This window comes from Cynocephalus volans, chromosome 4 (assembly GCF_027409185.1).
Source record: "Cynocephalus volans isolate mCynVol1 chromosome 4, mCynVol1.pri, whole genome shotgun sequence".
In the NCBI taxonomy this organism is placed as follows: Eukaryota; Metazoa; Chordata; class Mammalia; order Dermoptera; family Cynocephalidae; genus Cynocephalus; species Cynocephalus volans.
Window position 1 is genome coordinate 32,372,181 of NC_084463.1, and position 23,862 is coordinate 32,396,042.

The 23,862-nt window shown below is 42.6% G+C and overlaps 1 protein-coding gene across 3 annotated transcripts in view; it reads left to right on the forward strand.

Annotated features, from left to right (window-relative positions):
* Positions 1 to 23,862, forward strand: part of NLRP3 (NLR family pyrin domain containing 3) — a 74,014-nt gene that overhangs the window by 31,504 nt on the left and 18,648 nt on the right. For all 3 annotated transcript variants that reach the window (XM_063094299.1, XM_063094298.1, XM_063094300.1), the window contains 5 exons: positions 15,754 to 15,986; positions 17,045 to 17,107; positions 17,272 to 17,592; positions 19,293 to 19,406; positions 19,878 to 21,648. In XM_063094299.1, the coding sequence (XP_062950369.1) occupies positions 17,310 to 17,592; positions 19,293 to 19,406; positions 19,878 to 21,648 (2,168 nt within the window). In that variant the 5' untranslated portion in view covers positions 15,754 to 15,986; positions 17,045 to 17,107; positions 17,272 to 17,309. The remainder of the gene's footprint in view (positions 1 to 15,753; positions 15,987 to 17,044; positions 17,108 to 17,271; positions 17,593 to 19,292; positions 19,407 to 19,877; positions 21,649 to 23,862) is intronic.

Consider the following 23,862-nt stretch of genomic DNA (forward strand, 5'->3'; position numbering starts at 1 on the left):
GGAGGGTGGGAGGAGGGGGAAGGAGGGAGGGTGGGGCATGGTCGAGGCCTGTGGCACCCCTCTCATTTTGGCAGGGGAGCCCAGGAGGTTTCTGGCAGCGGCTCAGTGGTCATTGCTAGGCTGGATGCAGAATTGGAGGGGTGTAGCTGATGCCCTCAGCCCTCCCCATCCCGGCTTGGGAGCCTGGGGGGCTTCTGGTCCTTCTAGGTTTTATAGGTGTTCTTTGCAGGTGTTAGATCTTTATTCGTTAATATTAGAACTTTGTCTCTGATCTGTGGGTTTTTTGCTTTTTCTTTCAGTTGTGAGTTGGACTATTCACTGTTCCCACCATTTAAACTCTGGAACTAATTTGTTGTCCTTTGCTTATTTCTAAAATGGGGGAACTTCCTAAGGGAACCAGCCCTTGAGCCCTGTGGTTGAGCTAAATTGCTGCTTTGCTGCTGAATCTCTGGGGAAGGCTTTTTATGCAGCTCAGGGTTTAATGTTTGACTTTGTAAGCACATCTGGGTCTTGTGAGGTCCAGTATACCTGGGTTGTGTGGAAACTCTGGTCTGGGCCTGAGTCTTTTCAGCAAGCTGAACCCCCTGCTGTTCTATATTCCTGACCAGTCTCCACTGAGTGGGCCTGTGCTGAGTGGAGGACAGGTCAGCTGTCCATGCTGTTCCCCAGTGTTCCCTCAGTGGGCCTGACCCCTGCAACCCCCACACTCCAAACACTTCCCATGGGGCAGGCCATGTGCAGGTCCTTGAGATGACTCACCGGCATCTGAGTGGCTCCTTTTTTCAGTTATCTGTGTCTTCTCGCTCCGATGTGGGTCCATGGGAACCCTGTTAGTGGTCTTGCTGGCCTGGGGGCCACCAAGGCCCTCTTCTCCCTTGAAGCCTCCAAGCAACTTCACACAAAGGTCACAGCATTGGCTTTTGTCAGCTCTTGCTCCAGGGCCAGTCTTGAACTGGTCAGGGCTCAAGACAGAGCAGTCTTTTCTTTCTCTCATTGAGGCTTCTCCTGCCTTTATGAACTCCGTAGGTCTCTTTTCTCTTCCCCTGAGCTGTGGCGGCCCCAGCTTGGCAGTCATTGCTTTTTAATAGTTGTAAATTGGTTGATTGTGGGAGAGGGTGATGCTGGGGACCGTCTATTCCACCATCTTGACCAGAAGTCCTTCTGATTATTGTTTACATATTGTTTTTTTAATTAATATTTTCTTTTAAAAATAATATTTTCAATTGACAAATCATAATTATATACATTTATGAGGTACATGATTTTTAAAAAATGTACATAAGAGATAGCATAGTGTTATCATATGATGTAAAGGCAGCAGATAGAGATTTACAAGACATGGACTCCAGACATGCTTCTGTTTATTCTATACATACAGTTCTCAAAGTGTGGTCAGGGGATGCCTGTGGAATCCTGAGATTCATTCAGGAGATATGGGGCTGGCCAGTTAGCTCAGTTGGTTAGAGCGTAGCCTTGTAACTCCAAGATCAAGGGTTCAGATCCCCATCCCAGCTAGCCACCAAAAAACAAGCAAACAAAAAAACCAATGAATATTTAGGGGATCTGCAATGTCAAAACTATTTTTGTGATAATACTAAGACATTACCTTTTTCACTCTCACAAATATAGATTGTACTTAACAGATGGACTAAATGCAGAAGCAGGTAGAGAATCCAGATTGAGTCAGATGTTAACGAGATGTGTAAAATATAAAACAGTGCTACTCCTCAAAAACAAAGAAATAGTGCTACTCCTCTCACTAGACCTTTTTTTTCGTGGGGGTAGGAAATAGTCATTTCATGAAAAAAAAAGTGTAGCTTATTGTATTAGTCTGTTTCTGTTGCGTATAACATAGATACCTGAAACTTGTTCTTGGTGGTGGCTCTCCACAATGATGCAGGGTGCAGTAGGAGCAAGAGAGACAGCTAAACTTCTCACTCTGAAGCCATCAGAACCACACCCACTACTCCATGAGTGTATCACTCCATTCACAAGGGTACAGTCCTCACAATCTAATCACCTCTTAAAGACCTCACCTTCAATTACCATAATAGAGTTTCCCACTCTCTTAACACTGTCACAGTGAGGAGTAAGGTTCTAATACATAAAACTTTGGGGGACCATTTAACCCATATCACTTATGTTCACATGTTTATTGTTACTTTAAAATAAGTAATGATACTACATCTTTTCTTAGTTTTAATTTCAGATACAGTGAATATCTATAGGTACAATCCACGCACAAAAGCCTCCCATCCTCATTTTTGAGAATGTAATGGGACCTTGAGACCAAATCATTTGAGAACTGCTGCTCTAGACTTTAAGAGTATTTTAAACCCCGAGCAAGCTAGCCTTTCTGGGTCTTCTTGTATCCTTTCATAAAGAAGGATATTAGATTGGATGATATCTAGTATCTCCTCAGTTCTAAACATTTGAAGATGGCTTAACTTGGCAGATGAACCTACCTTGTGAAGGTGAAGGGAGGGAAAGTGCCCCCCCCATACATAGGTAATTACTTCATTGGAGTAATTACCTATGTAATTACTCCAATTACATGTGGAGCTTTGGGTTTCAAATAGACAAAGACTCTTGCTTCCCTGTTTTGCTCAGGGTTTGGCTGCTTTTTTGTTCAGGTATAAGCAGCAGAGCACTTGGCCAGATTAAAATATTGCTGGGTAAATGAGTGATGGAGATAATTAGGGCTGGGTGCGGTATTTGTCAGAGTTCTACAGGGAAACAACCATGGGCGATAGATAGATAGATAGATAGATAGATAGATAGATAGATAGATAGATAGATAGATAGATAGATAGATAGATAGATGATAGATAGACAGATATGAGTAAACTCATTGTGAAAATTGGCTTATGCAATCACAGAGGCTGAGAAGCCCTATACTACCATCTGCAGAACCAGAAAAGCCAGTGGTGTAATTCAGTCTGAGTCTGAAGGCTGGAGAGCCAGGAGCATTGATGTCCAAAGGCAGGAGAAGATGAATGTCCCAGCTCAGGCAGAGAGAGTGAATTTGCCTTTCCTATGCCTTTCAGTTCTATTTGAGCCCTCAGTGTATTGATTGGGTGATGTCTGCTCACATTGGTGAGGGGCATCTTCTTTATTTAGTCTACTGATTCAAATGCTGATCTCTTTCAGAAACACCCCAAAATAATGTTTTACCAGCCATCTTGGCATTCCTTAAACTAGGTAAACTGGCCCATGAAATTAACCATCACAGATGTTCTCTCTGAATAGAGGGTATAGTTTTGCAGGGTCCTTGACCTCAGGGGACAGAAGAACCTAAGATAGCACACTAGGAGGCCACATTACAGCCCTGTGAAAGAACAAGGAGGAGTAGGAATGTCCACATGTATCCGGTCTCCATGTCCCTAAATCTGTAGATGTCAGAGATATACGGGGCCATAGGGAGTCTTTGGCCCAACTTCTCAACAAAGGAGGAGCTCACTCTTACAGCATCCCAGAGCAGGATTTCTGGGCCTCAATGTCTGTGAAAGTGACCAGCAGTAGTGTGGGAGAAGGGTCATACCCCCTCCCTTCTAGAAATAGCTGAGATCTCCAGGAAAGGGAGTTGTGTTTACTTACCTGTGTAATCCATATTTCAGGATTGACTGCTTTTGCGACCAAAGGAGAACCTTTCTTACGTGAGTTCAAAGTAACAACCACATATAAGACTCAGTCCCACCTCTGTCCTCATCCACCTGTTCTCCCCCACCCCCCATATCTTAGTTCATTTAGGTTGCTTTAACAAACTGCCATAATACTGGGTGGCTTATAAACAACAGAAATTTATTTCTCACAGTTCTGGATGCTGGGAAGCCCAAAATCAAGGTACCAGCAGATACAGTGTCTAGTGAGGGCCTACTTTCTGGCCCATTGACGACCAGCTTGTAGTTATAACCACACATGGTGGAAGTGACAAGGGAGCTCTGTGGTGTCCCTTGAATAAGGGCACTAATCCCATCATGACGACTGTACCCTCGTGACCTAATCCCTTCCAAAGGCCCCCCCTCTTAATACCATCACTTTGTGTGTTAGGATTTCAATATATGCAGTTTGTGGGGACACAATAATTCAGAGCATAGTGTCCTGTGAATAACTTTATATTAGGCTTCATCCAGACAAATACCATCTTTCCTTAGTATCCTATCCTTCGCCTCTCCTGGAAACTTCAGTGAATCAACTCATGTACTGTTTTCTTCAGCGACTAAATTTCTCCCTTCTCTTGTTCTCTTTTTGCACTCTTCTCTGGTCCTTTTCTTTCTTATTCTCTCCCTCTGGGGTTGAGGATGGAGGGTTGACTGCTACTGACACCCATGACCAGCAGAGGGCAGTAGAGAGTCGCAGGAGCTGCTTGTGGGCCAAAGTGAGGAGATTCCAGTTAAGCAATGAGGTCAGCTCTTCAGGCCTGCAGACCAGGAGCCAGGCCAGGCAGCTAGGTTAAGCATAGAGTCCAGGAGGGGAGAGAGAGGTGTTGGGATGCCCCAGCTCGTCATGTCGCTGGAGCAGCAGCTGGAGTCAGTTTCCGGAAAGAAGTGCCCGGAATGTGGTCAGGAAAAGCATTGTGACAGCAGTTCCAGACCACTTCTAGTTTTTTTTTTCCCCTTGGTTTGAGAATCTTAGTGTATTAAAAACAGAAGAAATGACAAAGCAGGGTTGCGAAATTGTGGTGTGTTTTAAGTATTTACATTGAATAAACCTTTTACTGAAAATTCAGGATCTACTGCAATGATGTTTAGTTTTATGCACACAAAAAAGCAGTGATGGAAATATCTGACTGATGCAAAACTTCAGTTTGTTTTTTGTTTTTTTTTAAGCAAATTATCTCACTCTGGTACTTTATTATTTTTATTTATACATATTTGTGGGGTACAGAGCTGACTATCAGTATTTGTGTATAGTATGTGATGGTCAAATCAATATTATCAACATCATTACAAATCATAATTACTTTTTGTGTCCCTTACCCAATTACTCCCTATTTCCCCTGTCCCTCCTCCTTTCCCACCTCTAGTAACTATAGGTCTGTTTTCTCCTTCTGAAAGTTCTATGTTTTATTGTGGTATTTCTTTATTTCCTTGCTTCTTCACTTCCACTTATGAGTGAGACATGTTTTCCCCTCTGTGCTTGGCTTATTTCACTTAACATAATTTTCTTGAAGCTCATCCACGTTGCTGTGAATGGCAGAATTTCATTCTTTTTTATGGCTGAGTAGTATTCCATTGTGTATATGTACCACACAGTTTCCTTACTAGTTGTCTGTTGATGGACATTTAGGTTGGTTCCATTTCTTGGCTGTTGTAAATAGAGCTATGATGAACATGGAAGTGCAGGTGTACCTTCCACATGATGATTTCCATTCCTTTAGGTGTTTACCCAGAAGTGGGATTGCCGGATTGTATGGTAGATCTATCTGTAGTTTTCACTCTGGTACTTTAGATGAACTGGCATATGTTACACCATTAGGAGCTTGAGTGATAGCCATTGTTAAAGGAAAAACTATTCTGACACTTGTTAAAATGGTAAGGGAAACTTTATTCAGAATTATTGCAATAGGGATATCACAACAGGGGAGAGAGATTAGGCTCATCTCAATATGACAGGGACAAGTGAGGATTTATAGCCCAGGGGCAAGGTAGGGGTATGTGGATGGAAAATTACTAGAGGAGACATCAAGGATGACAAAGATGCTTTGTTTGACCAAACTTTAGTCGGCTCCTGAAGCTTTTCCTAGACTCATCTGTGCACTTCCTCATAGAATCCTGTTTTAAGTTAGTTTAGCAAGAGGTCCCCACCCTTGATATTTGATCACTTTCAATATCACGTCAGGTTCCTCATCTCCCAACATCCTCCAGGTGATGTTCTGATTACCTGGCCTATCTTTAGCAAGAATCCCTCCTTACCCCTGATGTTTCCTCTTAATATGGGGTGAACGCACAGAGGAATTCAAAACTGGCATCAGCGTTGTAGTTTTATAACTCTTTATTTTAGTGTTGCAGCTCTTTGTTCAGTGTTATAGCGCTTTATTGCTTGCAAGCAAGGAGGGCCCTGGAGGGCAAAAAACTCCCAAGCCAGTGTCTCCCAGAACAAAAGAAATGACCCCCTTATATAGCCTAAATTCCCTCCCTTCTTTCTCCTATTTTCTCATTCAGGTCCTCTTATGTAAATGATAGATGCTGTCCTGTTAATTTGGATTGGCTGATTGTGGGACACAGTCCGTTGGTCACTTTTTTTTTTTTTTTTTTTTTTGTCGTTTTTTCGTGACCGGCTCTCAGCCAGTGAGTGCACTGGTCATCCTTATATAGGATCCGAACCCGCGGTGGGAGCGTCGCTGCGCTCCCAGCGCAGCACTCTACCGAGTGCGCCACGGGTTCGGCCCCGTTGGTCACTTTAGAAGCCTAATTTGCCTCTGGCCCCTGGGGGAGGGATGTGAAGCTGCTGTTATTTCACAGAAGGCGGGCCCAAGAAGCAAGCAGGGTAATGGCAGGGGCTCAAGTTTCCAGTGGAGCATAGAGTTTCTAAAACAATTTCTTAAGTGGAAAAGGGAAAGGCTCAACAATTAAAAATGCTTAGGGTTTCCTGCAACATTAGTAATTTTTCTTCCACTGACCCCCTCTCTGCTTTTTGGCTATAAATACCCTCTTTTCCTTGTTGTACTCAGAGTCCAGCCCAGTCTTTCTCCCCTACTGCAAAATCCTGTTGCAGTGGTCCCTATACCTGTTACAATGGTCCTGAATAAAGTCTGCCTTACCGTACTTTAACAAGTATTATTGAATAATTTTTCTTTAATAAGGGTAGGGGTATTCTTGCTAAACTGACCTAATGAGATTCTTGCTGAAGGCAGGCCAGGATGATCAAACATCACATGGGAGATGGTGTGGCATGAGGAACCTGATCAGATATTGAGGGTGATCAGATATTAAGGGTGAGGAATGACTTAACAGAATTCTTGCTAAAACTGGGATAGGCAGGTTGAAGACAGGATAGGGGCCCAGGTCAAGGCGTAGTCAAAAAAGAGGGATCAGAGGAGCCTGGCTGCTCACCATCACCTGAAAGTCTGGATTTTTTTTTTTTTTTTCCTTTAAACATCCTATCACACTTGGAAGTGTCTTGCAATAATATTGTGCTTTGAATAAAATAATTATAGGAATATGAAAACGAATATTCGACATGCTGCAACCCCAAGTCCCACCTGTAGGCGTGTGGACCTGTGCCTACAGTTGTGTGATAGAAAGAACTTGTGTGGAGATAAGTTCAAGTATCTGAGTGTGAGGCCTTCTGAGGACACAAGCTCCCCCACTCCACCCCCACCCCAGAGGGCATCTTGGTGAATAATTTTAAGAGCAAGTGAGCTTTCATTGAATCTGAAGCTTCTTACCTCCTACATCTTACAAGAGCAGATGCTTGCTTTTGATCCTGAGAATAGAGAAGCATCTTCCTTTCCCTTCTTCTCTCTTCCCTGATTATTCAAATCAGGGTAATCAGCATATTCATCATTGCAAAAATTTATCATTTCTTTGTCATGAGAACATTTGAACTCCTCTCTTCTAGCTATTTGAGAACATATAATAAATTATTGTTAATTTTAGATGCCTAGCACTACTGTAGATCACTACAACTTATTTTTCCTGTCTAGCTATAGTTTATTTTATGTATTTGAAGATATTATTCTGAGAAGGGATTCATCCATGTTATCAGGCCAACACAAGGTCCATGGCCCAGGAGTTGGTGTGAGGCCCAGGTCTTGGCACTAGCTGATGGGGCAGTCAGTATGAGTCCAACCCTCCTGCCTTCATCCTGTTCTTTCTGCTGGGTGTAGTTCTCTCCAGACTAGCAGAAAGTCTCTTTGACTCACATCAAAACCTTGCATGTGAGAGATTTGGGGGAGATTTAGCTTGTACTTCTCAACTACCCTGTGTCAGCATGGGTAAGGCTTGTATTGACCCGCAATTTCTCCCCACACTGGTAACAGATAAACCACTTGCTCTCAAAGATGCATGTTCCTGTTTTGTGTCAATTTCCTGCCACTGCTGTGGCCCACAGTATTCAAAGATGTTTTCAGGTTTGCCCACACACTTGACCTTGTAGTTGCAAGAAGGGTGGGACTTGAGGTTGCTGATTCACACTAGTGTGTGCCCCTCTATACCAGCAAACCCTGACTTCTCTTTACTTCCCCAGTGTCTGCAGAGGGTCTTCCGGTCTTCCTCATCATATCCAACTGTGCCCAGAGTTGTGGCTTCATAGAAGTAGACATTTTTTTTTCTCTTTCGTTCTTGGTTGATTTCATAGATGACCTAGAGGCTAGGGCTTTCTCCTCTGCCTTCTTTAACAGGATGTCTTTTTAGCTTTTTTTTTTTAATAACTTATACAGATTTTTGAAGTCTTTTTTTTTTTTTTTTTGGCCACAAACCCAAATGATACAGAATTGCATGAAGCAGAAACTTCTCCTCCTTCTGCCCACCCAGTCACATCTTTTAGGGATGACCTAAGAGGCAAAAGTGATGTGTATTCCTCATTCATTTCTCTGTGCTCATGTAAATATTGTAAGTATTCAGCCTGTCTGCAGTTTATATTGGTATATTTGGTAAAATGAAATATAATTGTTTACTTTATCTTTTTTTTTGGTAGGAGCAGCATTCTTTCCACGGCTCTTTTTACTTCTCTATGGGCTAAATGAGAGAGAGAAAATTAAGTGTGGAAACATATAAAACAACTTTTTCTTATTTTTTATTTTGGAAAACATATATATATATATAACATAAAATTTACCAATTTAATTATTTTTAACTGTACAGTTCAGTAGTGTTAAGTACAGTCACATTGTTGTGCAACCAGTCTCCAAAACTCATTTCATCTTGCAGGACTGAAACTCTGTACTCATTAGACACTAAGTCCCTATTCCCTTCTCCCCCCAGTCCCTGGTAACCATCATGAACCCTCACATGAGTGGAATCATACAGTATTTGTTCTTTTGTGACTGGTTCATTTCACTTTAGCAAACGCCCTCAACGTAAAATCCATATTGCAGCATGTGTAAGAATTTCCTACTCCTTTAAGGCTGAATTCCATGGTATATACATACCATATTTTGTTTTCCATTCATCTGTTGATGGACACTTGGGTTGCCTCCACCTTTTGGCTATTGTGAATAATGCTGAGGTGGACAAGGGTGTGCTGAAATAACTGTTTTGTTTGTTTTTTCCCCTGCATATAACAACTTTCCCAAATGCCCCTTCTTTCTGATAAAGTTACTTGAATTGTTTATTTATTTATTTTTTGTTTAAGATGGAGAGTCAGGAGTTGTGAATTCAAATTCCTGTAGTATCCAGCAGGCAGTATGAATGAGGTATAGACTGAATCTAAAAGGTAGTAGGTAGTGATAGAGACCGCAGAAAACTGAAGAGTTTATGCCCCAGCTCAACGGGGTGGTCTGTACTGGCTCCTTGTTACACATTTGTTGAAGGAAAGATGATTGACTTGGTTCTAGAATTCTGTTTTAGACAGAAACCTGGAATCTGGCCATTTTATATAAAATCCCTGATTGTATATGTTGGCAACTAACTTAAAATGTAAGTATACTGTGAGGCCAAGATTTTGCTTTTAAACCTAACATCTAAAAATTTACCTTCTCTTCCTAGTATGAATTAACTAAAAATTTATTTAAAAGGAGACAAAATAGAAAAAGGCACCCAAAATTCTACAAAAAAAAAAAAAAATTCTGGGAGGATTGAATTTATCTTTTCATATGTGAAAGTGTTTATACTTCATCAGTAAAATAACATATAAATGACATGATTACTGGTTTTTTGTCAACCGATACAGGGTTCACAAAATCATACCACCTACTACTTTTACAACCAAGAATGTTTATCTGCTTTCCTTTTGGATTTGAGTTTGCAATCTTCAATTTGCTTTAACTTGGGATGATTCTTACAGAAATATTGGGGAGCATTGGGAAGTATCGCTTAAAAGTGGATGAGGAAAAGAGCCGTAGTTGGAATGCCACGACAAGAATCTCTGACTCTAATGCTCTTTGTAAATTCTAGAGAACAGCTTATGAACACAGGAAGAAGAAAAGCTAAATGGGAATGGCAGAAGCCAATGCCAAGTATGGTGCTTAGGATGGTTATTTGAAGGACTTGTCTCTTATAAAGTAGCAACTGATGACCTTTTTCATGATGGCCGGACAAATCTTCTTTAATCCATTTCTAAAAGGTGTAGAGGTCCAAGAATTGGGGCCTCTGGAATGCTTGAGTCATAAACACATGGCAACCCATCTCAGCTGTGGAAGCTGAGAGACTGCAGAAAGGAGGAGGCAGCCCCAGCAGTGCAGGTCCCCGGAAGCAGCTGTCGTTGGAAAGAGGGAAGAGCAGCAGCAGCAACATAAAGTGGCTTCTCCTCCCAGGAACTCATAGAGACTCAGTAATGTCAAATTGTGACTGTACTTGGTACAAGTGAATTTGTCTTCATTCATGACTTTTCTCTGTTGTGGCACATTTCCACTGACAATAGAAAGTGAAATTGCCATTTTTAAGGTCAGTCAGTCACTTTCAGTTTCAAATGCAATCTCTTTCTTTTCTAAACTTAGACGCTATGGCACTCCCTGGCCAGAGAGAGGAGAGGAGTATCAGGCCGCTGTGCTGATCTCTGGTTCTTGCTGAGCCTTTTTGAGATCACTCTGCCTGGCCTCGTGTCTTAGTCCATCTGACTGGGTAATTTATGAAGAACAGAAATTTATTTCTTACAGTTCTGGAGTCTGGGAAGTCTGAGATCAAGGCACCAGCAGTTTTGTCTGGTGAGGGCTGCTCCCTGCTCCCAAGATGACACCTTGTTGCTGTGGCCTCACATGGAGGAAGGCAGAAGGGCAAAAGAGAGTACTCCTTTTAACCTGGACCACTTATATAGGGGTGCTAATCCCATATGAGGTTGTTAATCACCTCCCAAAGGCCACACCTCTTAATACTGTTGGATTGAGGATTAAATTTTTACATGAATTTTGGAAGGGCACCATCATTCAAACTATAGCATCTTGGGTACCAGCCTCCTTCCCAGCTGCATCTGGTACTACATCCTCATCCCAGCCTCAGGCCCCTTGGGATTCCCAGTTGTCTCAGAAATCTGCTTTTTCCTTGCATCTGGACCATGCAGGTTTTTGTGAATATGTCCTCATCTGCCCAGTTGGCACCTTGGGCACTATTTTCGTGTTTTAGAAGAGGGATTTTTCTGAGAGTTATATATTATCTCTGGGCTACATCTGGGTCAGTGAGGCATGTTGTCCTCTGCCAGACTCTAGTAGTTTCTGTCTCTCCCTAGAAGTTTCTGATCCCCTGGACCCATTAATAGTTTCTGTCATTTCCCATTCTGGAGTTTGGGCTGGAGGTTTCAGGTTGGGTCGTGGGTCCTTTCTCAGGGACTATATTAGTCAGGGGTCTCCGGAGAAATAGAGCCAATAGAAACAGAACTGAGAGAGAGAGAGAAAGAGATTGAGAGATTGAGATTTATTTTAAGGAATTGGTTTATGGGATTGTGGAGACTGGCAAGTCCCAATTCTCCAAGGTAGGCTGCGGACCGAGGGAAGAGTTGATGTTTCAGTCTTGAGTCCAAAGGCAGGTTGCAGGCAGAATTCCTTTCTTCCTTGGGGGTCTGTTTTCACTTAAGGCCTTTAAGATTAGATGAGTTTTCTCACATTATGGAAGGTAATCTGCTTTCCTCAAAGTCTGCAGATATAAATGTTAATCTCATCTAAATAATACCTTCAGAGACATGGCTAGGCTGGTGTTTGACCAAATATGTGGGTACCATGGCCTAGCAAAGTTGACAAAATTAACCATTACAGCGACCCAGAAGTATCTACTGTCCATTTCTCTAATTCAGTCTGCTGTTGAAATTTTTGTGTTCTTTGAAATTGTTTTTACATCACCTCACAATGCCTCTAGTGCGGCTTGTCCACAGGGACTCACAAAGAATCAGCAAAATTATGGCTGTACTTTCTAAAACTGAATATATCTTCATTCATCTCACAGACTTCTTTGTGCTGTAGTTTATGAAATAAAATTTATTTTTTGAGCTTGTGAACACTCATGCTATTTTGAGCTCAACAAAGCTTTTCTCTCTCAGAAAGCCCACTTTTTATCATAAAGGCTCTTTGTTCAATTCACAACCTCATTCATGTTACCTTGTTCCAACTTGAAATGCAAAGCTGGTTGATAACACTTTATTTTGTAACTGTATTTGCCATACGGAAACCTATGATGGTGAAATGGTGAGGAAATGGTGCTGGTTGAAGCAAGGATCATTTTCAAAATATGTAACAAGTCTTAGGGCACAGACACCCACTAGAAGGCACAGGTGTAGGTTGTCAGCAATTGCTCCACCTGTACTGGTAAATATTAGCTCAGTGTCAACCCCAGGGAAATGGAAACTCACAGAAAAGAATCATCAGATAATGCCTCAGAAGTGGTCCCTGGATCTAAGAATCAAAAAAAGCCATATTAAATTGATTTAAACAACAAGGCATTTTATTGTTGGGCTATTTGCTTCCATGGGCGACAGTGCCGTTATGGACCCTGTTCCTTCCCTCTCCAGCTCTGCCACCTGGAATAGAAGTTCCAGGCATCACAGCTTGACATGACCACATCTAGTGGCAGCAAAGGACCAAACCTGGAATTTCTTTTTTTAGGAGCACAGACTTTTTTTTTTCCTGTGATGTTCTGCTTTTGTAACCAGAATTTACTCACCTACTCGCTCCTTAAACAATTAGTAGTATTAGTATTGGCAGTAGTATAGGATCCTATCATCAGCTTGTATAAAGCAGGATATATTTCCAGAATTAAAGGAAAGGTTTAACTTTTCCTGAGTCCTATGGGGGAGGGGTAGGTAGGTACTTGCACAAAGTTAGGTCCTTTCAGCAAGGAAGATGGAAGCCAGTGGATGCTGTTTTTATCACCTATGGATCTGCATCATAGGACAGAACATATGCTTAATATTTAACAGTTCATGCCTTGACATGGATCAGAAAGCATGGGAGGAAGGATTAACACCTTTGGGGGAAGAAGAAAAGAAAAAAGGAGCATTGCTAGATGGAGGACTGGTATACCAAGGGGGGATGGAAAAGCAAGAAAGACCAATAGTCAGTATCATCCTATTCCAGTGCCACCAAAATCATGCCACCTGCACTCGATAACATTCCCCCCCACCCCTCTTTTTTAGTTACAAAGTTATATGTGCTTGCTGAGAAAAAAGTCAATCAAAACAGAAGTGTATAATGTAGAAAATAAGTTCTTTGTCTCCTCCCACTTCCTGGGTGTAGTTCCAAATACAGTTCTTCCAGATTTGTGTACAAATGTGCTAATCAGTGCAAATATGTGTTTTATTTTATTTAAAAAGGTTCCCCTTTTTACTGTATATATTTAAGGTGTACAACACGATGTTTTGATATACATACAAAGGGTCTTTAAAAAGTTCATGGAAGGATTCATATTATCTTTTCATTTAATTTTTCCATGAACTTTTTGAAGTACCCTGTGTACATAGTATAACGATTACTGAAGTCAAGCAAATGAACATATACGTAATCTCACATAGTTGCCTGTGCATGTGCGTGTGTGTGTGTGTGTGTGTGTGTGTGTGTGTGTGTGTGTGGTAAAATACCTAAAATCTACTCTCAGCAAATTTAGTATACAATACAAGGGCACTTTAAAAAGTTTATGGAAAAATGGAATTAAGAGATAATATGAATCCTTTCATGAACTTTTTCAAGACACCTTGTATTTTTAACTATAGTCCTCATGATGTGCATTAAATCTCTAGGTTTATTTATTCTGCATAACCTAAACTTTGTACCTTTTGACCTCCATCTCCTTATTTCCCCCACCCCTGATAACCACTGTTCTACACTCTGTTTCTGTGTATGCAAGTTTTCTTGATTGTTTGTTTGTTTTTTAAGAGTTCATGTATAAGTGAGATCATGCAGTATTTTTCTTCCTTTGTCTGGCTTATTACATTTGGTGTAATGTCCTCCAGGTTCATCCACATTTTGGCAAATGACAGGGTCTCATTCTTTTCTAAGGCTGAATGATATTGTATTGTGTATATACACCACAATTTTTTTTAATCCATTCACCTGTTGACAGATGCTTTGGTTATTTTCATATCTTGGCTATCGTGAATTATGCAGCAACGAACATAGGTGTGCAGATATCTTTATGAGGTGGCAATTTTATTTCCTTTGGCTATGTACCCAGAAGAAGGATTGCTAGGTTGTAACGTAGTTCTGTTTTTAATTTCTTTAGGAACCTCCATACTGTTTTCCATAATGGCTGTATCAGTCTAAATTCTCACCAACACCTAGTATACAAGGGTTGTGTTTTCTCCACACCCTCACCAACACTTGTTATCACTTGTCTTTTTGATAATAGCCAACCTAACAGGTGTGAGTTGATATCTAACTGTGGTTTGATTTCCCTGATGATTAGTGATGTTAAAGAACCTTTTCATGTACTTGTTGGCCATTTTTGCTTCTTCTGTGGAGAAATGTCTAATCAGGTCCTTTGCCCATTTTTTGGATTGGATTATTTGTTTTCTTTGCTGTTGAGTTGTATATTTTGGACACTAATTCTTTATCTGACATATGGTTCGCAAGTATTTTCTCCCAATTCATTGGCTGCCTTTTCACTACATTCATTGTTTCCTTTGCTCTGCAGTAGCTCTGTAGTTTGTTGTAGTCCCACTTATTTATTTTTGTTTTTGTTGCTTGTGTTTCCAGTGAGAGATTCAAAAAAATTTTTGCCAAGGCTAATATGAAGGAGCCTTTTCTTTCCCCTACATTTTCTTCTAGGAGTTTTATATTTTCAGATGTTATGTTTAGGTCTTTAATCCATTTTGGGTCGATTTTTGCATATGGTGCAAGGTAAGGGTCCAATTTTATTCTTTTGCATGTGGATATCCAGTTTTCCCAGCTCCATTTATTGAAGAGACTGTCCTTTCCCCATTGAATGTTCTTGGTGGCCTTGTCAAAAATTAGTTGACTGTATACGCTTGGATTCATTTCTCTGCTTTTTATTCTGTTCCATTGGTGTGTGTGTCTGTTTTTATAAAGGCATGATTTTTTACTGCATATATATTGTACCCCCATTAATTTGACTAAAAACAAACAAAATTTCCCTGATTAAGCCAATGAGCTCCTTTCTTTTTGTGCATATTTGATTTGCTCTCTTTAGCTTCAGCATCTTAAGTCCTTGCTGCTCCTGCCCCAGCCCCTAATGACATGCAGCACTTGGTTTATTGAGTGAGGATCTGCTATCATGCCCTTACTTCATTAAGAGTAATGTCTCATTTTCATCTCTCAGAGCATCCTGTACATAATTCTAAAGCAACAGTTAGTAGTGATAGGAACCAACTGCTGTTACCAGCTTCTCTGTACCAGGCTCTGTTCTAAAGGCCTTACATTTATCCATTCACTCCTTCCTTCTGACAGCCCTTTATGATAGGTTCCATTATTGTCTTTATTTTACAGGTGAGGAAGCAGATGCACAAAGTCACTTGCCAACACCCCTCTGTCTGGGGTTTGAAGGCCAGGTCATGCTCTCTCAGTGCTGTACTTACCAGCTCTGGCCTTATCCTTAGTATCACTTCTCTTACCGTCAGCAGGGAAATCACGGCCCTTGTGGCTGCTCTACGTGACAGAGAAGACATCGATTGTGCACCGCCAGTTTCACTCCCCACCCCCAATTGCTTCTACAGGGAACCCCCGAGGAGAGGCAAGAGGAATCCAACTCTCCAGACCAGGCTTGATTTTGGCAACACTGTTGATACGGTTTGGAAAATCCAGCTACGTAGCAGTCTCTCTGCCTTTGCCTGTGATGCAAGTTTGTTCACTCCATGCTGAGACCACATCCTTCCTGCCCCTGCTGGGTCTGTGATTGCTATAAATTCATCACATTTCCTCTCTAGCTGTTTCTGAGGCTGGCATCTGGGTGAGTCCAGCTCTGTGGAGCAGGGTAATCGAAAGGACTGGGGAGGAATGGGGAAGGCGTGTTGAGGGGGTAGAACTTGTCTTGGTTAACGGACTAGGAATTTCTTCTTCTAGCCTCCAAGTCTGTCCTTCAACAACATTTCAATAACATTTCTATAATGTTTTTATGTTTATCATTATTTGGGCCTTCTGTTTTCAAGTGCGTGTGTGCATGTGTGTATATGTGTGGGCGAGGGGTGAGGATGGGGCAGCAACCACAGGTTGCACCCAAGACTTCAGCAGATTTGCCTGGCCTCCTGCCAGGGGAGCAGATGGGATGCATATGAGGAAATGAACCTCCTGAGAAACCAAGGGGAGGTAAAGATCAAAGTGGAGTGTGCTAGGGTGAGGGTTAAGGAGCACAGAGGAGAGGAGAATCCTGATGTGGATGGAAAGATTGATATGGCAGGAGCTGGGAGGGTCTACAGAACTGGAGAACCTGTCTGAAGACCACTCACCCCAAAATGTATAAAGGGCTGGTCTTGGGGGGCACATGAAACCAGGAATGGAGAGGCAAGAATGGAGATGGAATAGGGATTGATGAGTGAGTTTGGAGTGTTTTGAACATTGAACTGTGGTCATATAAATTCCAGTTTGGAAAGTTTTACCATTTTCCAGGTCCTCTCCCTCCCTGTAGCATTATTTGTGGCTTTGGGTTGATGGAGTGCTTTGCCAAATACAGTAAAATGAAGGAATCAGGTACTGCTATGCTGTGACCACAGTTACTCACCTCCTGGCTTCCTCCTCTTTAGGCTCCTCATCCATATGCCTTCAGGTCAAAACAGAAGCAAGGAACCAGAGCCTTCAGTTGGAAGGCAATTGAAGACCGTCTCTTCTGCTCTCTCATTTTATAGATGAGGAAATTAAAGTTAGAAATAGTGATGAGTATGTCCAGGGTCATAGCCCAGAGATCCAAGAGGCCGAAGTTTTCCTGGTGATATGTGAAGGTGGCATCATAAAGTGGTGGTTCACTGTCATATGATCATGTTTATGGGTTCATTTATTTATTTCTCTCCATAGGGAAACCTTTCTTCCATGGCTCAGGACACACTTCTGGATCCAAACCAACAGGAGACCTATCTGGTAAGGATTTGCTCACCTTTCAAAATTAAAGATGGTGACTCATAGTCACTAGAAATTTTTTTCTTTTGAGTTTTCTGAGTTTTTGTTAATTAGTTTTCTTTGAAAGGAGACTTTAAAAAAGACTCTTTTTATCCATATGCTGTTTTCACTGCCTGGTTTTCCAGTGTGGACCTAAGTCCAAGGACCTTGAGAAGGACTGCAGATGAAGATGGAAAGCATCCGCTGCAAGCTGTCCCGTTACCTGGAGGACTTGGAGGATGTGGACTTAAAGAAATTCAAAATGCATTTAGAAGACTATCCTCCTCAAAAGGGCTGCATCTCGCTCCCGAGGAGTCAGATGGAGAAGGCAGACCATGTGGATCTAGCCACCTTGATGATTGACTTTAATGGGGAGGAGAAGGCGTGGGCCATGGCTGTGTGGATTTTTGCTGCAATCAACAGGAGAGACCTTTACGAGAAAGCTAAGAGGGATGAGCCAGAATGGGGTGAGTAGAAGGAAGACAATTTTTTTTTAACTATGGTAAACTTAATTTACCATCTTCATAATTTTTGAGGCCAGCCAATTAGCTCACTTGGGAGAGCATAGTACTGAGAACACCAAAGTCAAAGATTTGGATCCCCATACTGGCCGACCTCCCGCAAAAAAGAATAAAATTAAAAAATTAAAATTAAAAAAATTTTAAAAATAATCACTTTTAAGTGTATAGTTCAGAAGTATTAAGTACAGTCATGTTATTGTGCAACCAACCTCCAGAACTCTTTTTATCTTGCAGAACTGAAACTCCTCACCCATTAAACAACTGCTCCCCATTGCTTCATCCCCCAGCCCCTGGTAACTACCATTCTAATTTCTGTCTGTATAAATTTGACGACTCTCTGTACCTCATCTAAGTGGAATCATACAGCATTTGTCTTTTTGTTACTGGCTTATTTTACTTAGCATAATGTTTTCAGGGTTCACCCATGTAGTAGTGTGTGTGAGGATTTCCTTCTTTTTAAGACTGAATAATATCCATTGTATGGATATACCACATTTTGTTTATTCATCTGTCAATTGGTACTTGGATTACTTCCACCTTGAGCATTGGCAAATATCTCTTCAAGACCCTGCTTTGAATTATTTTGGATTGCACAGAAATGGAAGTTATGGACCATATGGTACTTCTATGTTTAGTCTTTTTGAGGAACTGCCGTACTGCTGCCCCATTTTATATTCCCACCAACAGTGAATAAGGGTTCTGATATCTCCATGTCCTTATGGACACTTTTTTTTGGGGGGGTGGCGGGGAGAGTAGCCATCCTAATGAGAATGTGGTGGTATCTCATTGTAGTTTTAATTTGAATTCCCCTAATGATTAATGATGTTGAACATCTTTTCATGTGCTTGTTGTATGTCATCTTTGGAGAAAGATCTGTTCAAGTCCATTTTCCATTTTTAAATCAGGTTGTTTTTCTAAATCAGCTGGCCAGTACAGGAATCAAACCCTGGACCTTGATATTATCAGCACCATGCTCTAACCAACTGAGCTAACTGGCCAGCTCTTTCCATGAATTTTTTGAAGACCCCTTGTATAATGGTGCCTGTGTCTCACCTCAGATTGAAAAAGAATTGCAGAGGGCAGAGTCCTGGAGTTGGTGTTTATAAAGCTTCCTAGGTGAATCTAAAATCAGCCAGGATTCTGAACTACTGAATTAGACATAAAACAGATTAGTAATTCTCACTCTTGAAGACACAGAAATCTACACTTGAAAGCACCAGAAATGGGAAAAAATGGATTACAGGCATTTGGGATCAGGGAAGGGTGATCCTTCTTGGCCCATGACCATCTTGGAGGTAGTGGAGAGCTTTTGCCAAAGACGAAGGAGTATAAAACAAACATTGTCTGCCAAACATGTTTGCCAACTGATACCTGGGCCTGGGAAAGAGATTCTGAGACTGGATACAATGAGGACCAAATGCTTAGCAGGTGGGAGACAGCCATTGCTTTCAAATTAGGAGTGCAGGAACATTCCCAACTGTACCTGACTGTGCACCTCCACCTGCAACTCTGAGCCATGTTTTGATTTGGGAGATGTCTGGGGCAGGTGCCTTTGACCCGTGCCAGGTATTAGGCTGGGTGTCAGTTTCATTCTGTGGTTAAGAGTTCTGGTTTTTGACACTGTATTTTTTTCCTTTTATGTTCAGATAATGCACATGTTTCTAATCCCACTGTGATATGCCGGGAAGAGAGCATTGAAGAGGAGTGGATGGGTTTACTGGGATACCTTTCCAGAATCTCTATCTGTAAAAGGAAGAAAGGTAAGCAATAAGGGTGGTGCTTCCAATTGGGTTTCAGACCTGGTTAGGAGGTGCTGGAAAGCTGAGTAGCTGGGAAGCTTGGCCATTCTACATGTTCTTGCTTTTTGGGCGCAAAGGCCTGTCTCAGGAATGCACTGTCAGCTGAAGAAACACATTTATGTTTGCACGGCTCCTTGCAGTCCCAGAACCAAGGGGAGGTGAGTAAGTGCTTGCAGTTTTAAAAGGCATGGGCTGCAGACTACATAAAGGAATAAGATTGGACAAAAAGGATTTTCTCTCTGGTGGCTGCACTTACAGCACTGTCTTCTGTTCAAGTGTGTAGATGAAAAATTCACCAGAGTTTCTGGGACCTTCTATATCTAAGCAGTAGAGAGAAACCACACCTCTCAATCACAGGGCCCTGTTTATAGCTCATCTGAGGTAGATGTGTGTGGGCTCTTCCCAAAGTCTAACTTTCTGTCTCTGTTGTAGATTACTGTAAGAAGTACAGAAGACATGTGAGAAGCAGATTTCAGTGTATCGAAGATAGGAATGCCCGACTGGGTGAGAGTGTGAACCTCAACAAACGCTACACCAGGCTGCGTCTCGTCAAGGAGCACCGCAGCCAGCAGGAAAGGGAGCATGAGCTTCTGGCCATTGGCAGGACCTCAGCCAAGACATGGGACAGCCCTATGAGTCCCATTAAAATGGAATTGCTGTTTGATCCTGATGACGAACACTCAGAGCCTGTGCACACGGTGGTGTTCCAGGGAGCAGCAGGCATTGGGAAAACAATACTGGCCAGGAAGATTATGTTGGACTGGGCGTCAGGGAAACTCTACAAGGACAGGTTTGACTATTTGTTCTACATCAACTGTCGGGAGGTTAGCCTCGTGACACGGAGGAGTCTGGGGGACCTCATTGTTAGCTGCTGCCCTGATCCAAACCCACCCATATGCAAGATCGTAAGCAAGCCCTCCAGGATCCTCTTCCTCATGGATGGCTTTGATGAGCTCCAAGGTGCCTTTGACGAGCACATAGGGGCACTCTGCATGGACTGGCAGAAGGCCGAGCAGGGAGACATTCTCCTGAGCAGCCTCATCAGAAAGAAGCTGCTTCCTGAGGCCTCTCTGCTCATTACCACCAGACCTGTGGCCCTGGAGAAGCTGCAGCATTTACTGGACCATCCTCGTCACGTGGAGATCCTGGGTTTCTCAGAGGCCAAAAGAAAGGAGTATTTCTTCAAGTATTTCTCAGATGAGGCACAAGCCAGGGAAGCCTTCAGGCTGATTCAGGAGAACGAGATCCTCTTCACTATGTGCTTTATTCCCCTGGTCTGCTGGATTGTGTGCACTGGACTAAAACAGCAGATGGAGAGTGGCAAGAGTCTTGCCCAGACGTCTAAGACCACTACTGCAGTATATGTCTTTTTCCTTTCCAGTTTGTTGCAGTCTGGAGGAGGGAGCCAGAACTGCCTCTCTACCTACCTCTGGGGGCTCTGCTCTTTGGCCGCAGATGGAATCTGGAACCAGAAAATCCTATTTGAGGAGAGTGACCTCAGGAATCACGGTCTGCAGAAGGTGGATGTGTCTGCTTTCCTGAGGATGAACCTGTTCCAAAAGGCAGTGGACTGTGAGAAATTCTACAGCTTCATCCACATGACTTTCCAGGAGTTCTTTGCTGCCATGTACTACCTCCTGGAAGAGGAGGAAGACGGGGGGATGAGGGATGGACCGAAGAGTTGTTCCGCGCTTCCGAACCGAGATGTGACGGTCCTTCTGGAAAACTATGGCAAATTCGAAAAGGGGTATCTGATTTTTGTTGTCCGTTTCCTCTTTGGTCTTGTAAACCAGGAGAGGACCACCTACTTGGAGAAGAAACTGAGTTGCAAGATTTCTCAGCAGATCAGGCTGGAGCTGCTGAAATGGATTGAAGAAAAAGCCAAGGCCAAGAAGCTGCAGATCCAGCCCAGCCAGCTGGAACTGTTCTACTGTTTGTACGAGATGCAAGAGGAGGACTTTGTGCAAAGGGCCATGGACCACTTCCCCAAAATTGAGATCAGTCTCTCCACTAGAATGGACCATGTAGTTTCTTCTTTTTGTATTGAGAACTGCCATCGTGTGGAATCACTTTCCCTGGGGTTTCTCCATAACTCACCCAAGGAGGAGGAGGAGGAGGAGGAGGAAGATCGACACCTTGATGTGGTCCAGTGTCTCCTCCCAGGACACACTGACTATTCTCATCATGCTGACTATTCTCATCGGTAAGGAAATCCAGTTTCAGGCAGATGAGAGAATGCGCCCTCTGCTTTCTGACCACCTTTTTCTTGGCACTTGCTTCCTCTCCTTTCTTTTCAACTATCTTCCAAGTGCAGTTGCCTAATAATAATGACATAATAATGCCACTACCACCCATTTCTAATTGACCCCTTCACTGGCAGAGATTGACTTGTGGTAGGTGGATAAATGGGATGAGGAAAAAAACCAATCAAACAAGAAACAAATGCTTGGGGAATGCCAGTTCAGTACAAGGTATTAGGTGGAATGTAGGGTTGAATACACATATTTGTAAATTTAAATTGGAGCTCTAGTGCATTATAGCCAATCAATGCCTAAGGGGCAAACCAACTTCGGAGACTCTGTATTAAAACACAGAGGACAGAGAGGCTCTTAGAAATGGAAGCTGGGGGAGGTTTCTCAGAGGAGTGAAGTTTGAGCCTGCCTTGAAAGATGGGAGGACATGGGTGACTAGAGGAGAAAGCAAAGGGTCTGGCAGTGAGGACTGGTAGGAAAAAGGTTGCGAATGCAGTCTGGCAGAATGCATGTACATGACCATGGGGAGGAACACGGCTTCCTTGGAACAAACATGAATGAGGGTAAATCCAGGGAAATAGAACTGGAAAGGTGAGAGCCCTCCTTCTAGGCCTCCACATTGTTTTGTACCAGGCTGTCATTAAAAACACCCTCCTTCAGGGTCTATTCATGGATTTGCTAGGGGTTTGGAAGCCAGTTGCCATGTCTGTGCAATGAAGTGGTTGAGTACCTGATTTCTGAAGTCCCTTTGGGTTTATCATTTGGTGACTCCTACATAGAGACTGCCCACAGTCATTGTAGGAAGGTGGCCACTCTGAATGTATGGGTTTATCCTCTATAGCAGATACTTGGCCTGAGGCAACGTTAAGGAAAACAGGCTAGGCCTTTTGACCTGCATCAGTGGGTTTCAGCTTTCTCTATGCTTTGACATCACCACTACCAGGATGACCTTCCTAGTCATTACTTGGCCATGAAAGACTGACCACCCAGTGTAGTTCAGTGGTGGCTAAGACTAAGGTCCTGTTCACGGGGGGTTGAGGTCTGGTTATAGGGATGGTTGGGAAACAAGTGCAGATGGTAGAGGGGTCATGGGTTATGACAAGGACCCTTGCAGAATGGGCAGGTGAAGGAAAGTGTCACACCTCCACTGGATGCTGAAAGACGGAGTGAGAGAACTCAGTGTGGGCCAGAGGCAGCATAGACAGAGGGGGTTGTGGGTTCGGAGGACAGGGGTGAGAAAGCAGGGTACATTTTGACAGAGGCAAATAATTCAGAATATTACTGGGCAAAGGTTTGGCTGCCTGCCCCCTTTCAAAAATAAACCACTCAAAAGTCAAATGTTGGTGAAAATGGAAGTCAGCTTTTATTCAGGAATACCAGTGACCTGAGGAGAGATGTTTGGCTAACCCATCTCTCTAGTAAACCTGAAGGAGATTGGCTACATTAAAGCCATCTCAAAGATTCAGATATACTGAGAGGTTCTTAAAGATGGGGCTAGGGAATGGAATATGGGAAATGAAAAGCAGGAGGGAAGGGAACGTGAGCTGTGGGGGATATGTGCAAGGAGCCAGGTACAACGTCTTGCCAAGGCTCTGTCTGTTTTCTGTTCTTGTCCTTCATGTTATTACCTTAAGGTCCTGCCAGAGGGGTGGAATCAGCATAGCTTTATTGATGTCTTCCTTGGTTTCCCAGGATCTGGATAGTATGTGTGGTTCCAGGCCGGCTGGAAAACAACTTTATATTTATGTAAATAATGTCATCTTGCCCCATAACCAAGGTTCAAAATATCAAATAACCATGGGAAAGAGGGAATTCAGAGAAATCCATGCCAAGAAAAAAACTGTGTCCTTTTAAAAATCTTTTAGAGCCCGTGTGGTTTTAGGTCCCAGCATGGATTCAGTTTTGCTTACTCCAATGACTTCCCCACTGTCAACAGTTCTTTTCATTTCTGTGGAACAGGACAGACAACTCATCTTACTGCTTTGAGCTGAATCAGGGTGTAGAAGGGATTAATTTGAAATGGAGCTATTTGACATAGCTTTTGGTACCTAACTGGAGTGGTGGAGGAACCAAGGGCATTTGTCTGTCTATTGTGTTAACAGTTGATTGACAATAGGCAGCTTGCTCAGAGTTAGCAAGCTATACACTAATTGCTACATCAGCAA